General features: G+C 42.0%; 1 protein-coding gene across 1 annotated transcript in view; it reads left to right on the top strand.

The window, feature by feature from the left end:
• FLG2 (filaggrin 2) overlaps nt 1–11,735 on the top strand; it is a 25,870-nt gene extending 14,135 nt beyond the window's left edge. The window contains exons 3-4 of the mRNA XM_081817115.1: nt 5,613–5,768; nt 7,635–11,735. Coding sequence (XP_081673241.1) covers nt 5,613–5,768; nt 7,635–11,735 — 4,257 coding nt within the window. The remainder of the gene's footprint in view (nt 1–5,612; nt 5,769–7,634) is intronic.
• Nucleotides 11,736–13,039: the final 1,304 nt, after the last annotated feature.

Below are 13,039 nucleotides of genomic sequence, written 5' to 3'. Positions count from 1 at the left end.
AGCCTGGTGGTTGGTATTGAGGAGGGCACATTCTGCATGGAGCACTGGGTGTTATGCACAAACGATGAATCATGGAACACTTCATCTAAAACTAATGATGTAATGTATGGGGATTAACATAAGAATAAAAATAAATAAATTTTTTAAAAAAGGCAAATAGAGGAGATGAACACACACTAGAGAAAGATATTGACAGAATAAATAAGAGGATACAAGTAAGAATGAGCTCTGGGTTCCCAGCATCTGGAGCATTTTTTAGAACTTGGAGGAGCAAAGGGAAAATACCAACAGGAGAGAGAGAAACAGCTGAAGAGGAAGACCAATACTCAAGCAGAGTATGTTCCAGGGCCTGGGGCTGGAGCTAAAAGATATATCACCATGCCTGCCCCACTCCCTAGAGAATAGATACTAAGCTATAAAATTACATTTATTTTTGATTTTTTGAGATAAGAGAAAAATGACCCTTGCACCTAGGAAGAAGAATATGGAGGGAAACCGGTTTTAGCTAACTTCTTTTGACTTCCCTTAACCCAAAGTCATGAGCATCAACATTCTCTGTTTGTTATGTCCCTGGTTTTTATGTAGTTTCCTCATTCATAAAGACTAAGCTATGAAGAATTGCCAGGAAAGGCATGGGGGATGTGAGAGAAGAGGAAAGAAAGGGCAAGGAGGAAAAGAGTTTTCCTAAGACCCAGCAGATGGTGCTATAAGAACATTACCTTCTGGACAAGGGTGAAAGTGAGTGCCCTGGGGCAGGAAGAGAACTACCCTGTTTATCTTCACCAGTTTTGATTCTTGGTTGTTTTTTTGTTTTGTTTTAAGATTTTATTTATTTATTTGACACACACAGAGAGAGAGAGAGAACAGGGGAAGCAGCAGGCAGAGGGAGACGGAGAGGGAGAAGCAGGCTCCCCACTGAGCAGGCAGCCCGATGCGGGGCTCCATCCCAGGACGCTGATAAATAAATAAATAAAAGGAAAAAAAAAAAAAAAGGACCCTGAGATGAGGACCTGAGCCGAAGGCAGATGCTTAACGACTGAGCCACCCTGGCGCCCCGTGATTCTTGGTTGTTTTTTGTTGTTGTTTGTTGTTGTTGTTGTTTTAGGTCAAACACTTCATTTTTCAAGAACAGCCCCCCAAACCCTGCCTTTTCTAAGACATGAATAGTCCCATATTCTCTGGCTATTCCTAGGAAGAAGCAGATTTGAGTGCGAATCCCATCTTTTCCATTTAATAACTAAGTGACTTAAAACAAGTTACATATTTTCTCTGAGCCTCAGTTTTATCATCTGCAAAATGGAGGTAAGAACCCTACGTCATATAGCGGTTGTGAGGATTAATAAAATGATGAACGTAAGTGTGCAAAGCACTGTGCTTGGCATAAAGGAGAACGTAATTTTCTTCTGCCAAAATCTGGAGGTACTAAAAAACCTAGAATGTGGCACATAGCATAAGAAATTTCTTTTCCTGGGGTGCCTGGGTGGCTCAGTCGTTAAGCGTCTGCCTTCAGCTCGGGTCATGATCCCAGGGTTCTGGGATGGAGCCCTGCATTAGGCTCCCTGCTCGGCGGGAAGTCTGCTTTTCCCTATCCCACTGCCCCTGCATGTGTTCCCTCTCTCCCTGTCTCTCTGTCCGTCAAATAAATAAATAAAATAAAATTAAAAAAAAAAGAAATTTCTTTTCCCAAACACTGTCATGTCCAAGGGGAAAACCATGAACCAGACTTATGAGGAGGGAATCTTCATGCCCACCCTTTTACTGTGGAGCACATACTCTGGTAAAATCATGACTCTCTGTTTGGGAAAGGATTTTTGTGATAATCTAGTCCAACTCTTACATTAGTAATGTTCAAAAGGGAAGGAAGATGCCAAAACACACATTGAATATGCCTCTTATTTTCAGGACATGAACCCCGGAAATAAAGTCCAACAAATCTCTGGTTGGTGATGTTGGAGGATATTCAGAAAATGTAGCCCTGAAAGGGTTAAAACTGTTTCTATGATACATGGAAATTTCTTTAATGCCCATCACAATTAATTCAATTACTTTGCAAAGAGCTCAATGCATTTTCAGTCAATGCAGAGGTTAAAACTTCTTCCTTACATAAAGTCAAAATTTACCTCTCTTTCACAAGTCCCCAAAGGTCCCTTGTTCTGTTCCCTTTCCCTACCACCTCATGCACACTGACACTCACAAACAGACCTGCACACTTCTCTCTCCCACAGGAATTCATGGTTCTGCTGCCCCACACTTCCCAGCCCTTCTCTTCCCTCTGAGACTCTCCTCTCCTGGGGAATCTTCCTGACAAGCAAATGCATAGGAGGGTCAGGATTCACATTCATCCATTGTGACATGTGAAAGTAAGAAATTTAAATTGCCTATCATATGATCTCATTGATATGTGGAATTTGAGAAACAAGACAGAGTATTATAGGGGAAGGGAGGGAAAAATGAAACAAGACAAAACCAGAGAGGGAGACAAACCATAAGAGACTCTTAATTTCAGGAAACAAACTGAGGGTTGCTGAAGTGGTGGGGGGTGAGAGGGATGGGGTGGCCAGGTGATGGACATTGGGGAGGGTATGTACTATGGTGAGCGCTGTGAATTATGTAAGACTGATGAATCACAGATCTGTACCCCTGAAACAAATAATATATTATATGTTAATAAAAAAAGAAATTTGAATTGTCAATAATTCAGTGTCAATAAATAAGTTTTACTGAAACACAGGCATGCTCATTTGTTTACCTATCATCTATGAATGCTTTCATGCTACCAGATCATAGCTGAGTAGCTGCAAAAAAGACTGTCCCACAAAGCCTATAACCCCTCATTTAGGAGAACACTGGCTCCAAGAGCATGTTTCACCTGGAATAGTCTTTACCAGCAACCCCCTCTTCCCTCTGTGGCAACAACTGTCTCCTACAGGAAATTAGTCTTCACTCAGCAAACTCTACCTCCCCTGCACTCCCACAGTCTCAGTCACACCTTCAAAAAGCTCCCTCCTCTGATGGAAGCATGACAATCTGGCCCAAATCAGGCATCCAGAGGAAACACAGCCACAGAATGGGTACTGACTCTGCAGCCCTCTGGGTACTTCTTAGAAGAAAACAGTGTCATAATGGTTGAATTTGGAATCATGTAATTTATCATTTACTAATAGTTGTTACCACTCCTTCCCAAATCCTAATGACTATATTGCACAAGCTTCAAGTCTATGTGACTTCACCCAGCTTCAATGACATTCGTGCTATACATACAATTCACAGTGGATGAAATGCAGAGCTTAAGGTCTCAGGGATAAGCAGAAAGCCACTTGTTGATTCCCAATGTTAAGATTCAGTTTCTATTCAGGTGAAATCATGTCCTCTGAGGTAAAGATGGCAAGAGAGAGGGTAGACCCCAATCCTGTGAAAAAGTAGAAGTTGGTCAATGCCAAGTACTATAGTCATGACCCTCACTCTTCTTTCAATTTAATTTGACATTTACTGGGGACTTTTATGAGCCAAGCAATGTGCTGAGTCCCCCAGTGATATAGGTAATAATAATGCCCATTCCCTATTTTCAAGGAACTCACAGGATAGAAGTGATATAAACACATAGACAGATACATATGGTGTGCATACACATCCATTGGTAAGAAAGTATATACACCAAATAACTATTGTTGTAGCTATTTCTGGGTAGGAAAGTTATTTCATTTGCTTTGCTTTGCTTATCTGTATTTTGTAATTTTTTATATTAAACATTAATTACAATAGTAAAACAATTTTAAAATATTTTATAATATAGAATGATTGATACTACAATAAAACTATGAATAAGATACACAATTATAACTCTCTTGAGTAATTCAAGAAATATTTCCTACAGGATATCTAAAGTAGGTTTTGAAAAATGAATAGCAGTTCACTAGGCAGATAATGAGGAAAGATATTCCAAGAAAAAACATGAAATAGGATGGTATATTCAGGAAGGCTTAAGTAATTAATTACTGGTGAAGCATAAAGAACAGGGAGAGAAGAGATGGGTCTAGAAAGAAGCCACAGTCCAGATCATGAATAACCTTGGATACCAGGCTAAAGAGCATGGATTTCTTTCTAAGGTTATATAGTGGTTAAAATGAAAGCTACATTGATGAATGGCCACTAAGGTATAGTAAATAAGTTTAGGTAAAGAGACAAGAAGGCCTCTACAGTCATTATCGATTCAAGAGGAATGGTAATAATATCATGGGTAATAATATCATGGATGATACTTTGGCTGGAAATCCATACAAGAAAATGTAGCTCAAAATGAGAGAGTTTGACTGCATGATCCTTAAGGTTCCTTTTAAACATCAGATTCCATGATTCTTGGACATTCGGTCCCTGATGTTTCTGCACACATTCCATTCAACTTCAATTAAAGTCCATATAATTGGTTATCAATGCATTATGCTAGATACTTTGTTGAATACGCAGAGAGGTCTTTCTGCAGTGTCCAGAGACTCTGGCAGGTGGGGCTGATACTAGCCCAGATTTGGGAACTGCTAATGCAATCTCAGGTGAACATGTAAGGAAGTAAGAAGGCAAACACCTGGGAGGTGGAGATGGAGGTGGAGGCAGAGCTGGGCTTATTTGGAAGTGAATCAGAACATCTCAAAGAGGAGCTCCTCCCTAAGATGGACCATTATTTCCTCTATAAAAAGGCCACTATCCCCAACTAGCAGCACCCTGTAAGCTGCTCCAGTCTCATCCTACTTGTTTCTCTGGTGAACTAGGTAAGTGAACAGGAGTACTTTGGGCTACAAATTAAAAGAATCCAGTATGTGCTCTAAGGCAAAGAGGCACTGGATACCAGGCTTCTTTTTAATGTACTTTGGGGACTTTGATATAATTTTAACTTTATTGAGAAGGAAAATAAAGAGATGACTGGGAATGACAGTACCTTCTTTCTTCAGGGTCATTTCCTTGAAGATCGTGTGGCTTTAATTATCACTAGGCAGGTTGCTTCCTAAACTACTGAGTTTTTTCTCTCTGTTGTATAATCAGTAAAGCCTGAGAGTCAGTCCCTGTTTGGAGAATGAAAACAGAAGTGGGCCTGATAGCACCTGCCTCCAGCTCCATATCACCTAGGCCTGTAGTTGCCCACTTTGTGTACTTTCTCTGGCCTACAAGTTTTGAGGGTCTAGCTTAGCCACTGGTATCCCTTGGTTGGAGTCAGGCATACCATGTGGACGATGGAACTGTCCCTCTTCAGTGATGGTTGGCACGTAGAGAGGAATTGTGGAAGTGGGTAGATTGGCACACCCAGTATTTCTCTAGCTCCAGAACAATGCTCATAAAATTATCCCTGGTAGAGGTGGGGAGCTCAAAACAGGAAGTCTTTGCTCCTACATTCGTTCAGGAATGAAAATAAGAGATATAGATTCTGTTCCTAATTTCATCACTCTCTTGCTACATGGCTTGAACAAGTCTTTCAACTCTGGATTGGTTCTTAATTTCAAAAGATGAAATTAATCATGCTTGATTAATTCTGAACAAATATTACAAATGATTGGAACTATTTATGTTTTTAAACAAGAAAAAGGAATAATAAAAGGTGGGTCTCTCTCCTTTTTTTCCTTTAGGTTAAATTTACCAAAAAAATGCCTAAACTCCTAAAAAGTATCGTCACTGTCATTGAGCTTTTCTACCAATATGCCACCCAGGATGGGGAGTGTGACATGTTGAACAAGGCAGAACTGAAAGAACTTTTGGAAAATGAGTTTCATCAAATTCTGAAGGTAAGAATTCCAGGTCAGGACTGAAGACAGCTGCAATTCTCTTTTTCACCCCTTCGTACCTTTTTGTCACATGTGTCAAACTCCTACAGGACTCTCTCTACTTGGTGATAGAAAACAGGGTTTGGTAAAGGCTTGAAATACGATCAAAAGTTGACCCACATGGTTTCCAAAACATGACCAAGGGATGTGATCCTACTGAACAGACAAAATCCATAGATTATATAATGTCCTGTGTAATTCTTATGGAATAAAAAATTAAGATGGTTCTCAGGAAAAAAAGTACGTAAAATGCATCTTCTTTCCTTTATTTGTAGTTCTTTAGCCCAGAACATCCTGACCACTGCCCATTTCTGAGATTGTGAAACTACAAGGCCTCAGTTCAGGAAGTTAGCATCTTACTCCTAAATCATAAAATATGGTGACCACCATCTTAAAATGTCAGCTCTGAAAATAAATATTTGGGAGCTTAGATCTAGGTCTTGATTGTCAATTCATTATATTCAGCTGCCTGCTAAATATTTCTTATTTGGACTCCTAAGGGTGTAATTCGGTGTGTCAGATATGAAACCATTTTCCCTCCAAACTCTATCCTCCTATTTGCCCAAGGCAGAAATCTGGTTCCATTCATGGCTTCTTCTCTCAGCAAGCACCTCCATCCTCCACCCTCCATCTAATTCATCAATAGTCTCTCAAAACAGCCCATTTCTCTCCATCACTATTGCTAGTCCTCTAGCTCAGGCCATCTTCTATTTCTAATCTCAGCCATAAGTATAAATCTAATCTTTTCACAGCTCAATTCAAAATCCTTCAAAATCTCCCTTTTTTTTTTTTTTGTTTGACAGAAAGAGAGAGAGTGCTTATGCCAGGGGTGAGGGGGGGAAGGAGGGAGGAGCTGGGCTCCATCTCACAACCCTGAGATCATGACCTGAGCTGAAACCAAGAGTCAGATGCTTAACCGACTGAGCCACCCAGGTGCCCCCAAAGCTCACAGCCTTTAAAATAAATAAAGTCCAAAGTTCCTTTACACAACTTAAAAGGCATGATCTGATCTCTATTTGTTTCTCCAGCAATATCTCTTGACTATTGAGACTCAAGATTTAATAATCCTGAATTTCTTTCAGTTCTTCATATGAGCCATACATCCTCTAACCTCCAGCTTTGTTCATATTGTTCCTTCTGCCTGGAACAATCTTTTGCCCTCTCTCCCTCCTTTCCTACCCCTTCATTTGGCTAAGTCTAACCCATACTTCAAAATACATCACTTTCTCTCATTAACCTTCCTTGAACCCCCACTGGTTCTCCTGTGGTGTACTTTCAGAAACATTATCACAATACACTGTAATTTTAAGTTTGTGTGTCTGTGCCACTAAACTCTAACTTCCATTTTGTCATAAAACAAACTTGTTCACTGCTTTATCCCCTGTACCTAACTCAATGCTAAGCAGCTAGTAAGTGCACAATAAATCTGTTAAATAAATTAATTAATGAATTAATAGCTAGGAAAATTTAAGTCGTATATAATTATGCTAATCATTCATATCTGACCTATTCTTTTTTCATTTTTTAAAAATTCCTATTTATAAATTAGCTAATCATATCTGACCTATTTCTTACAAAATATAATTGATTTCCTTGTTCCCTAACATCTTCCATTTGCATCTTCTAGCAATTTCTCACTGCATTGTTCATTACATATTTCTTTCTTTCTTTCTGCTCAAGATAGAGCAGTCCTGCCTAAAGGACTAGGTGGCTGAGCTCCACCTAAGTAAGCCAAACATTCACATTTCTACAATCTTCTTTCAAATGGTTAGCTGGGTATGTAGTCCATAGTGACATAGCTGCCCCTTGTACCTTGTTCCTATACAGAATCCAGATGATCCAGACACTGTAGATATCATCATGCAAAATCTGGATCAAGACCATGACAAGAAAGTGGATTTCATTGAGTATCTTCTGATGATATTTAAACTGGCTCAGGCTTGTAATAAAATCATCGGCAAAGATCACTGCCAAGCTTCAGGGTCAAAGCAGAGAGACCACCAGCACCAGCACCAAGAGGAACAAAGTGAAACAGAAGAGAAGGACAAAAGGCAAGGTCATTCAAGGCCAAGTACAGGAGAGAATAATTCCTATTCCAGGGGCTCCAGAAGAAGCATTAAACACAGGCCTGGGTCCAGCTCCAGAGAAATGGAGCATCAAGGAGGTTTATCTAGTTCAGAGCATAGGCAAAGCTCTGGGGAAAGAAGGAGAGATTCAAGTTCAGGCCACTTCAAAGACAGTAAGAAAAACAGGCATGGCTCTCATCAACAAGAGAGGTCTGAGAGTCATTCTTCTGGTCAGAGGCAACATAGATCCAATTCAAGCGGTCAATCAGGACTTAGTAGACAACAAAAACAGTCTTCAAGCTATGAGGGATATGGGTCTGAATCAGGCCAGTCCATAAGCAATGGCAAAAATCAATCAAGCTCCTATGAGTCCTTTACTCAGAGAAAACATAGCAGCAGCCCTAGTCATCAGTCAGGAGGTTATGGAAGAAAAAATCATGGCTCTGTGTCAGGCCAGTCCTCTAATTATGGAAAATATGGACCTGGTTCTAATCAGTCTTCTAGTGAGAAATACCATGAGTCTAGCTCAGGATCCAGTTTAGGTGAATCATCAAGCTGTGGACAACATGGATTTAGATCAGGTCAGTCCTCTGGCTATGAACAACATAGATCTGGCTCAGGTCAATCTTCTGGCTTTGGGCAACATGGGTCTGGCTTAGGCCAATCTTCTAGTTACGGACAAAATAGTTCTACTTCAGGACAGTCATCAAGCTGTGGACACTATGGATCTGGCTCAAGTCAGTCTTATAGCCATAGCCAACATGGGTCCAGCTCAGGAGAGTCTTCTCGCTATGGACGACATAGGTCTGGCTCAAGTCAATCTTCTGGCCACAGCCAACAGGGGTCTGGCTCAAGAGAGGCTTCTAGCTATGGACAACATAGGTCTGGCTCAAGTCGATCTTCTAGCCCCAGGCGACATGGATCTGGAACAGGCCAGTCTTCTGGCTTTGGACAACATGGGTCAGGATCAGGTCATTCTTCTAGCCCCAGCCAACATAGGTCTGGATCAGGCCCGTCTTCTAGCTATGGACGACACAGATCTGGCTTAGGTCAGTCCTCTAGAAATGGCCATCACGGGTCTGGATCAGGTCAGTCTTCTGGCTTTGGGCAACATGAATCTAGCTCAGGAGAGTCTTCTGGCACTGAGCATGGATCTGGCTTAGGTCAATCATCAAGTTCTGGACAGCATAAATCTGGATATGGCCAACCCTCTAGCTATGGACAACATGGTTCTGCTTCTGGACAGTCATCAAGCTGTGGTCAACATGCATCTGGATCAGGACAGTCCTCTAGATATGGTTATCATGAATCTGGATGTGGTCAGTCTTCTAGCTATGGCCATCATGGGTCTGGGTCAGGTCAGTCTTCTAGCTTTGGGCAACATGGGTCTGGATCAGCTCAGTCTTCTGGCTTTGGGCAACATGGGTCTGGATCAGCTCAGTCTTCTGGCTTTGGGCAACATGGGTCTGGATCAGGTCAATCTTCTAGCTATGGTCACCATAGGTCTGGATCAGGACAGTCTTCTGGCCATGGTCAGTATGGTTCTGGCTCAGGTCAATCCACTAGCTATGGACAATACGGTTCTGCTTCAGGACAGACATCAAGCTGTAGTCAACATGAATCTGGTTTAGGCCAGTCTTCTAGCCATGGCCAACATAAATCTGGCTCAGGTCAGTCCTCTAGACACGGTTATCATGAGTCTGGATCAGGTCAGTCTTCTGGCTTTGGGCAACATGGGTCTGGATCAGGTCAATATTCTAGCTATGGTCATCATAGGTCTGGATCAGAACAGTCTTCTGGCCATGGTCAGTATGGCTCTGGCTCAAGTCAATCCTCTGGGTATGGACAATATGGTTCTGCTTCTGGACAGTCATCAAGCTATGGTCAACATGCATCTGGATCAGGCCAGTCTTCTGGCTATGGACAACACAGATTTGGCTCAGGTCAGTCCCCTTGGTATGGTCATCATGGGTCTGCATCAGGTCAATCTTCTGGCTTTGGGCAACATGAATCTAGCACAGGAGAGTCCTCTGGCACTGAGCATGGATCTGGCTTAGGTCAGTCATCAAGCTCTGGACAGCATGAGTCTGGATATAATCAGTCCTCTAACTATGGACAACATGGTTCTGCTTTTGGACAGTCATCAAGTAATGGTCAACATGCATCTGGATCAGGCCAGTCTTCTGGCTTTGGGCAACATGAGTCTGGATCAGGTCAGTCTTCTGGCTGTGGACAACATGGGTCTGGATCTTGTCAGTCTTCTGGCTTTGATCAACATGGGTCTGGATCCAGTCAGTCTTCTAGTTATGGCCAACATGGGTCTGGCTTAGGTCAGTCTTCTGGCTTTGGGCAACATGGGTGTGGATCCAGTCAGTCTTCTAGTTATGGCCAACATGGGTCTGGCTCAGGTCAGTCTTCTGGCTTTGGGCAACATGAGTCTGGCTCAGGTCAGTCTTCTGGCTTTGGGCAACATACGTCTGGCTCAGGTCAGTCTTGTGGCTTTGGGCAACATGGGTCTGGCTCAGGCCAGTCTTCTGGCTTTGAGCAACATGGGTCTGGATCTGGTCAGTCTTCTGGCTTTGGGAAACCTAAGTCTGGATCCAGTCAGTCTTCTAGTTATGGCCAACATGGGTCTGGCTTAGGTCAGTCTTCTGGCTTTGGGCAACATGGGTCTGGATCCAGTCAGTCTTCTAGTTATGGCCAACATGGGTCTGGATCTGGTCAGTCTTCTGGCTTTGGGCAACATGGGTCTGGATCCGGTCAGTCTTCTAGTTATGGCCAACATGGATCTGGCTCAGGTCAGTCTTCTGGCCTTGGGCAACATGGGTCTGGCTCAGGTCAGTCTTCTGGCTTTGGGGAACATGAGTCTGGATCTAGTCAGTCTTCTGGCTTTGGGCAACATACATCTGGCTCAGGTCAGTCTTGTGGCTTTGGGCAACATGGGTCTGGCTCAGGTCAGTCTTCTGGCTTTGAGCAACATGGGTCTGGATCTGGTCAGTCTTCTAGCTATGGCCAACACAGGTCTGGCTCAAGTAGATCTTCTAGCCGTAGCCGACATGGGTCTGGCTCAGGTCAGTGTTCTAGTTATGAACAATATGGGTCTGGCCCATGCCATTCATCTAGCTCTGAGCAGTGTGGTTCTAGATTTGGTCAGTGTTCTAGCTCTGAGCAATATGGATATGGCTCATGTCACTCATCTACCTCTGGACAATGTGGTTCTGGATCTGGTCAGTATTCTGGCTCTGAACAGTACAGATCTGGTTCATGTCACTCACCTAGCTCTGGGCAATGTGGTTCTGAATCTGGTCAGTGTTCTAGCTATGAGCAACATGAAACACAAGGGAGATGTAGGTCAAGTTCAAGTGGAACTCATAGTGAGTACCTTAGACCCAAAATGTGCTCAACCCCTAATCAATCAAGAAGCAATAGCCAGGAATGGTCAGAGTGTGGCCAAAAAGAAAGAGGTAGGAATTATGGCCTATCAGGTAGTGGGCCTGATGGATATGAGAGTATTCATGGACAATCAAGAACATGTAGGCAACAAAGCCAAGGATGGAGCCAAGGTCAATGGGAATCTGACTGTATCCATTCAAATTGTAATGAAGGGCAATCAAGACGCAGTTATAGACAAGTAGAAAGCTCCTCAAGTTGTGGCTCTGGACAATTTACACCCTCCTATGGACAGTCTAGATCCAACACTACGAATACATTGTTAATTTGCAAGGAGGGTAATCGACAAGGTGACTATTGTTATAAGAGAGGAGGAGATAATTGTGCAAGGGGAAGTACCGGCCCAAGTTCCCAGTTCCCTAGCAGCATGCCACTCTATGAATACATCCAAGAGCAGAGGTGCCAATTCTAGGGATGAATAATAAACAGAAGTGAAATTAATTCAAGTAGCCATTTAAGAACTGCAAAACTGTTACAGATAAGCAATTCATTATAAAACTGCTTTTAAAAGTGGGTATATCTATTTCTTCTTCTAAACATGTACTCTATTCCTTGTTATTAATCCCTCAGAAGAATGTAGGGTATTGTGGGCACTTTGTTAGGAAACACTGAGTTGAACAAATTATGAGCAGGAGTCACTTTGAAAGAATAATACAAAGCATATGAGAAGCATGAGGTTTAGTTGAGGTATCTTTTTGAGAGCTCATTGCTAAAGCTTTCATCTTAAGTCTACAGAACAAAGTATTAGAAATGCATTACCAGTTCTGGGTCCAAAGCCTCTCTTATAGCAACATGGACCATAATTGTGGTATCCCCCACATTGGACAGTGACAGAATGGGGAATATTCTAAAAGCAAAAATGCAGCGTTGATTGTTTCCTTACCAAAACCATCAAGACCCTATTCTTGGGTAAATCTTTAGTCAGTAAGTTAACAAGTGGCATTTAAAAAGTGGCCCCAGGAGCTTCTCCCTTGCCAGTGAGGAAGAGCATTCTTTCTTAAAGAGCAGGGATGGACCCTTCAGGATTAAAGGATCCAAATGTGGACTCTAACTTGGTTTCAGCAAGAAAGTTCTTGCCCCCTGCTCCTAAGAATTTGCCCCAGGTTAAAAAAGGAAGAGCAAATGGTGAGCGCTGTGAATTGTGCAAGACTGTTGAATCACAGACCTGTACCTCTGAAACAAATAATACAATATATGTTTAAAAAAAAAGAAGAAGAAGAAGATAGCAGGAGGGGAAAAATGAAGGGGGGGAAATCAGAGGGGGAGACGAACCATGAGAGACGATGGACTCTGAAAAACAAACTGAGGGTTCTAGAGGGGAGGGGAGTGGGAGGATGCATTAGCCTGATGATGGGTATTAAAGAGGGCACATTCTGCATGGAGCACTGGGTGTTACACACAAACAATGAATCATGGAACACTACATCAAAAACTAAAGTATGGTGATTAACATAACAATAAAAATTTTTAAAAACTAATGATGTAATGTATGGTGATTAACATAACAATAAAAAATTTTTTAAAAAGGAAGAGCAATAGCATGAAAATACAATGTCTCCAATCTACTTTGGTCTTTCCACATAGGAAAATATCATTTGTGCCCAGATGGAAAGGAAGACTATCTGCCACTGCTATATAGTTCATTGGTTTTACTATAATATATTTGTTTCAAGTCTTTGGATCTAAATAACTGGATTGCATTAAAATTGATAATAA

Source organism: Leptonychotes weddellii, chromosome 4, assembly GCF_054177405.1.
Source record: "Leptonychotes weddellii isolate Sample4059 chromosome 4, ASM5417740v2, whole genome shotgun sequence".
Lineage (NCBI taxonomy): Eukaryota > Metazoa > Chordata > Mammalia > Carnivora > Phocidae > Leptonychotes > Leptonychotes weddellii.
The sequence above is the reverse complement of the archived record's forward strand: the minus strand, read 5'-3'. Positions and strand labels throughout refer to the sequence as shown.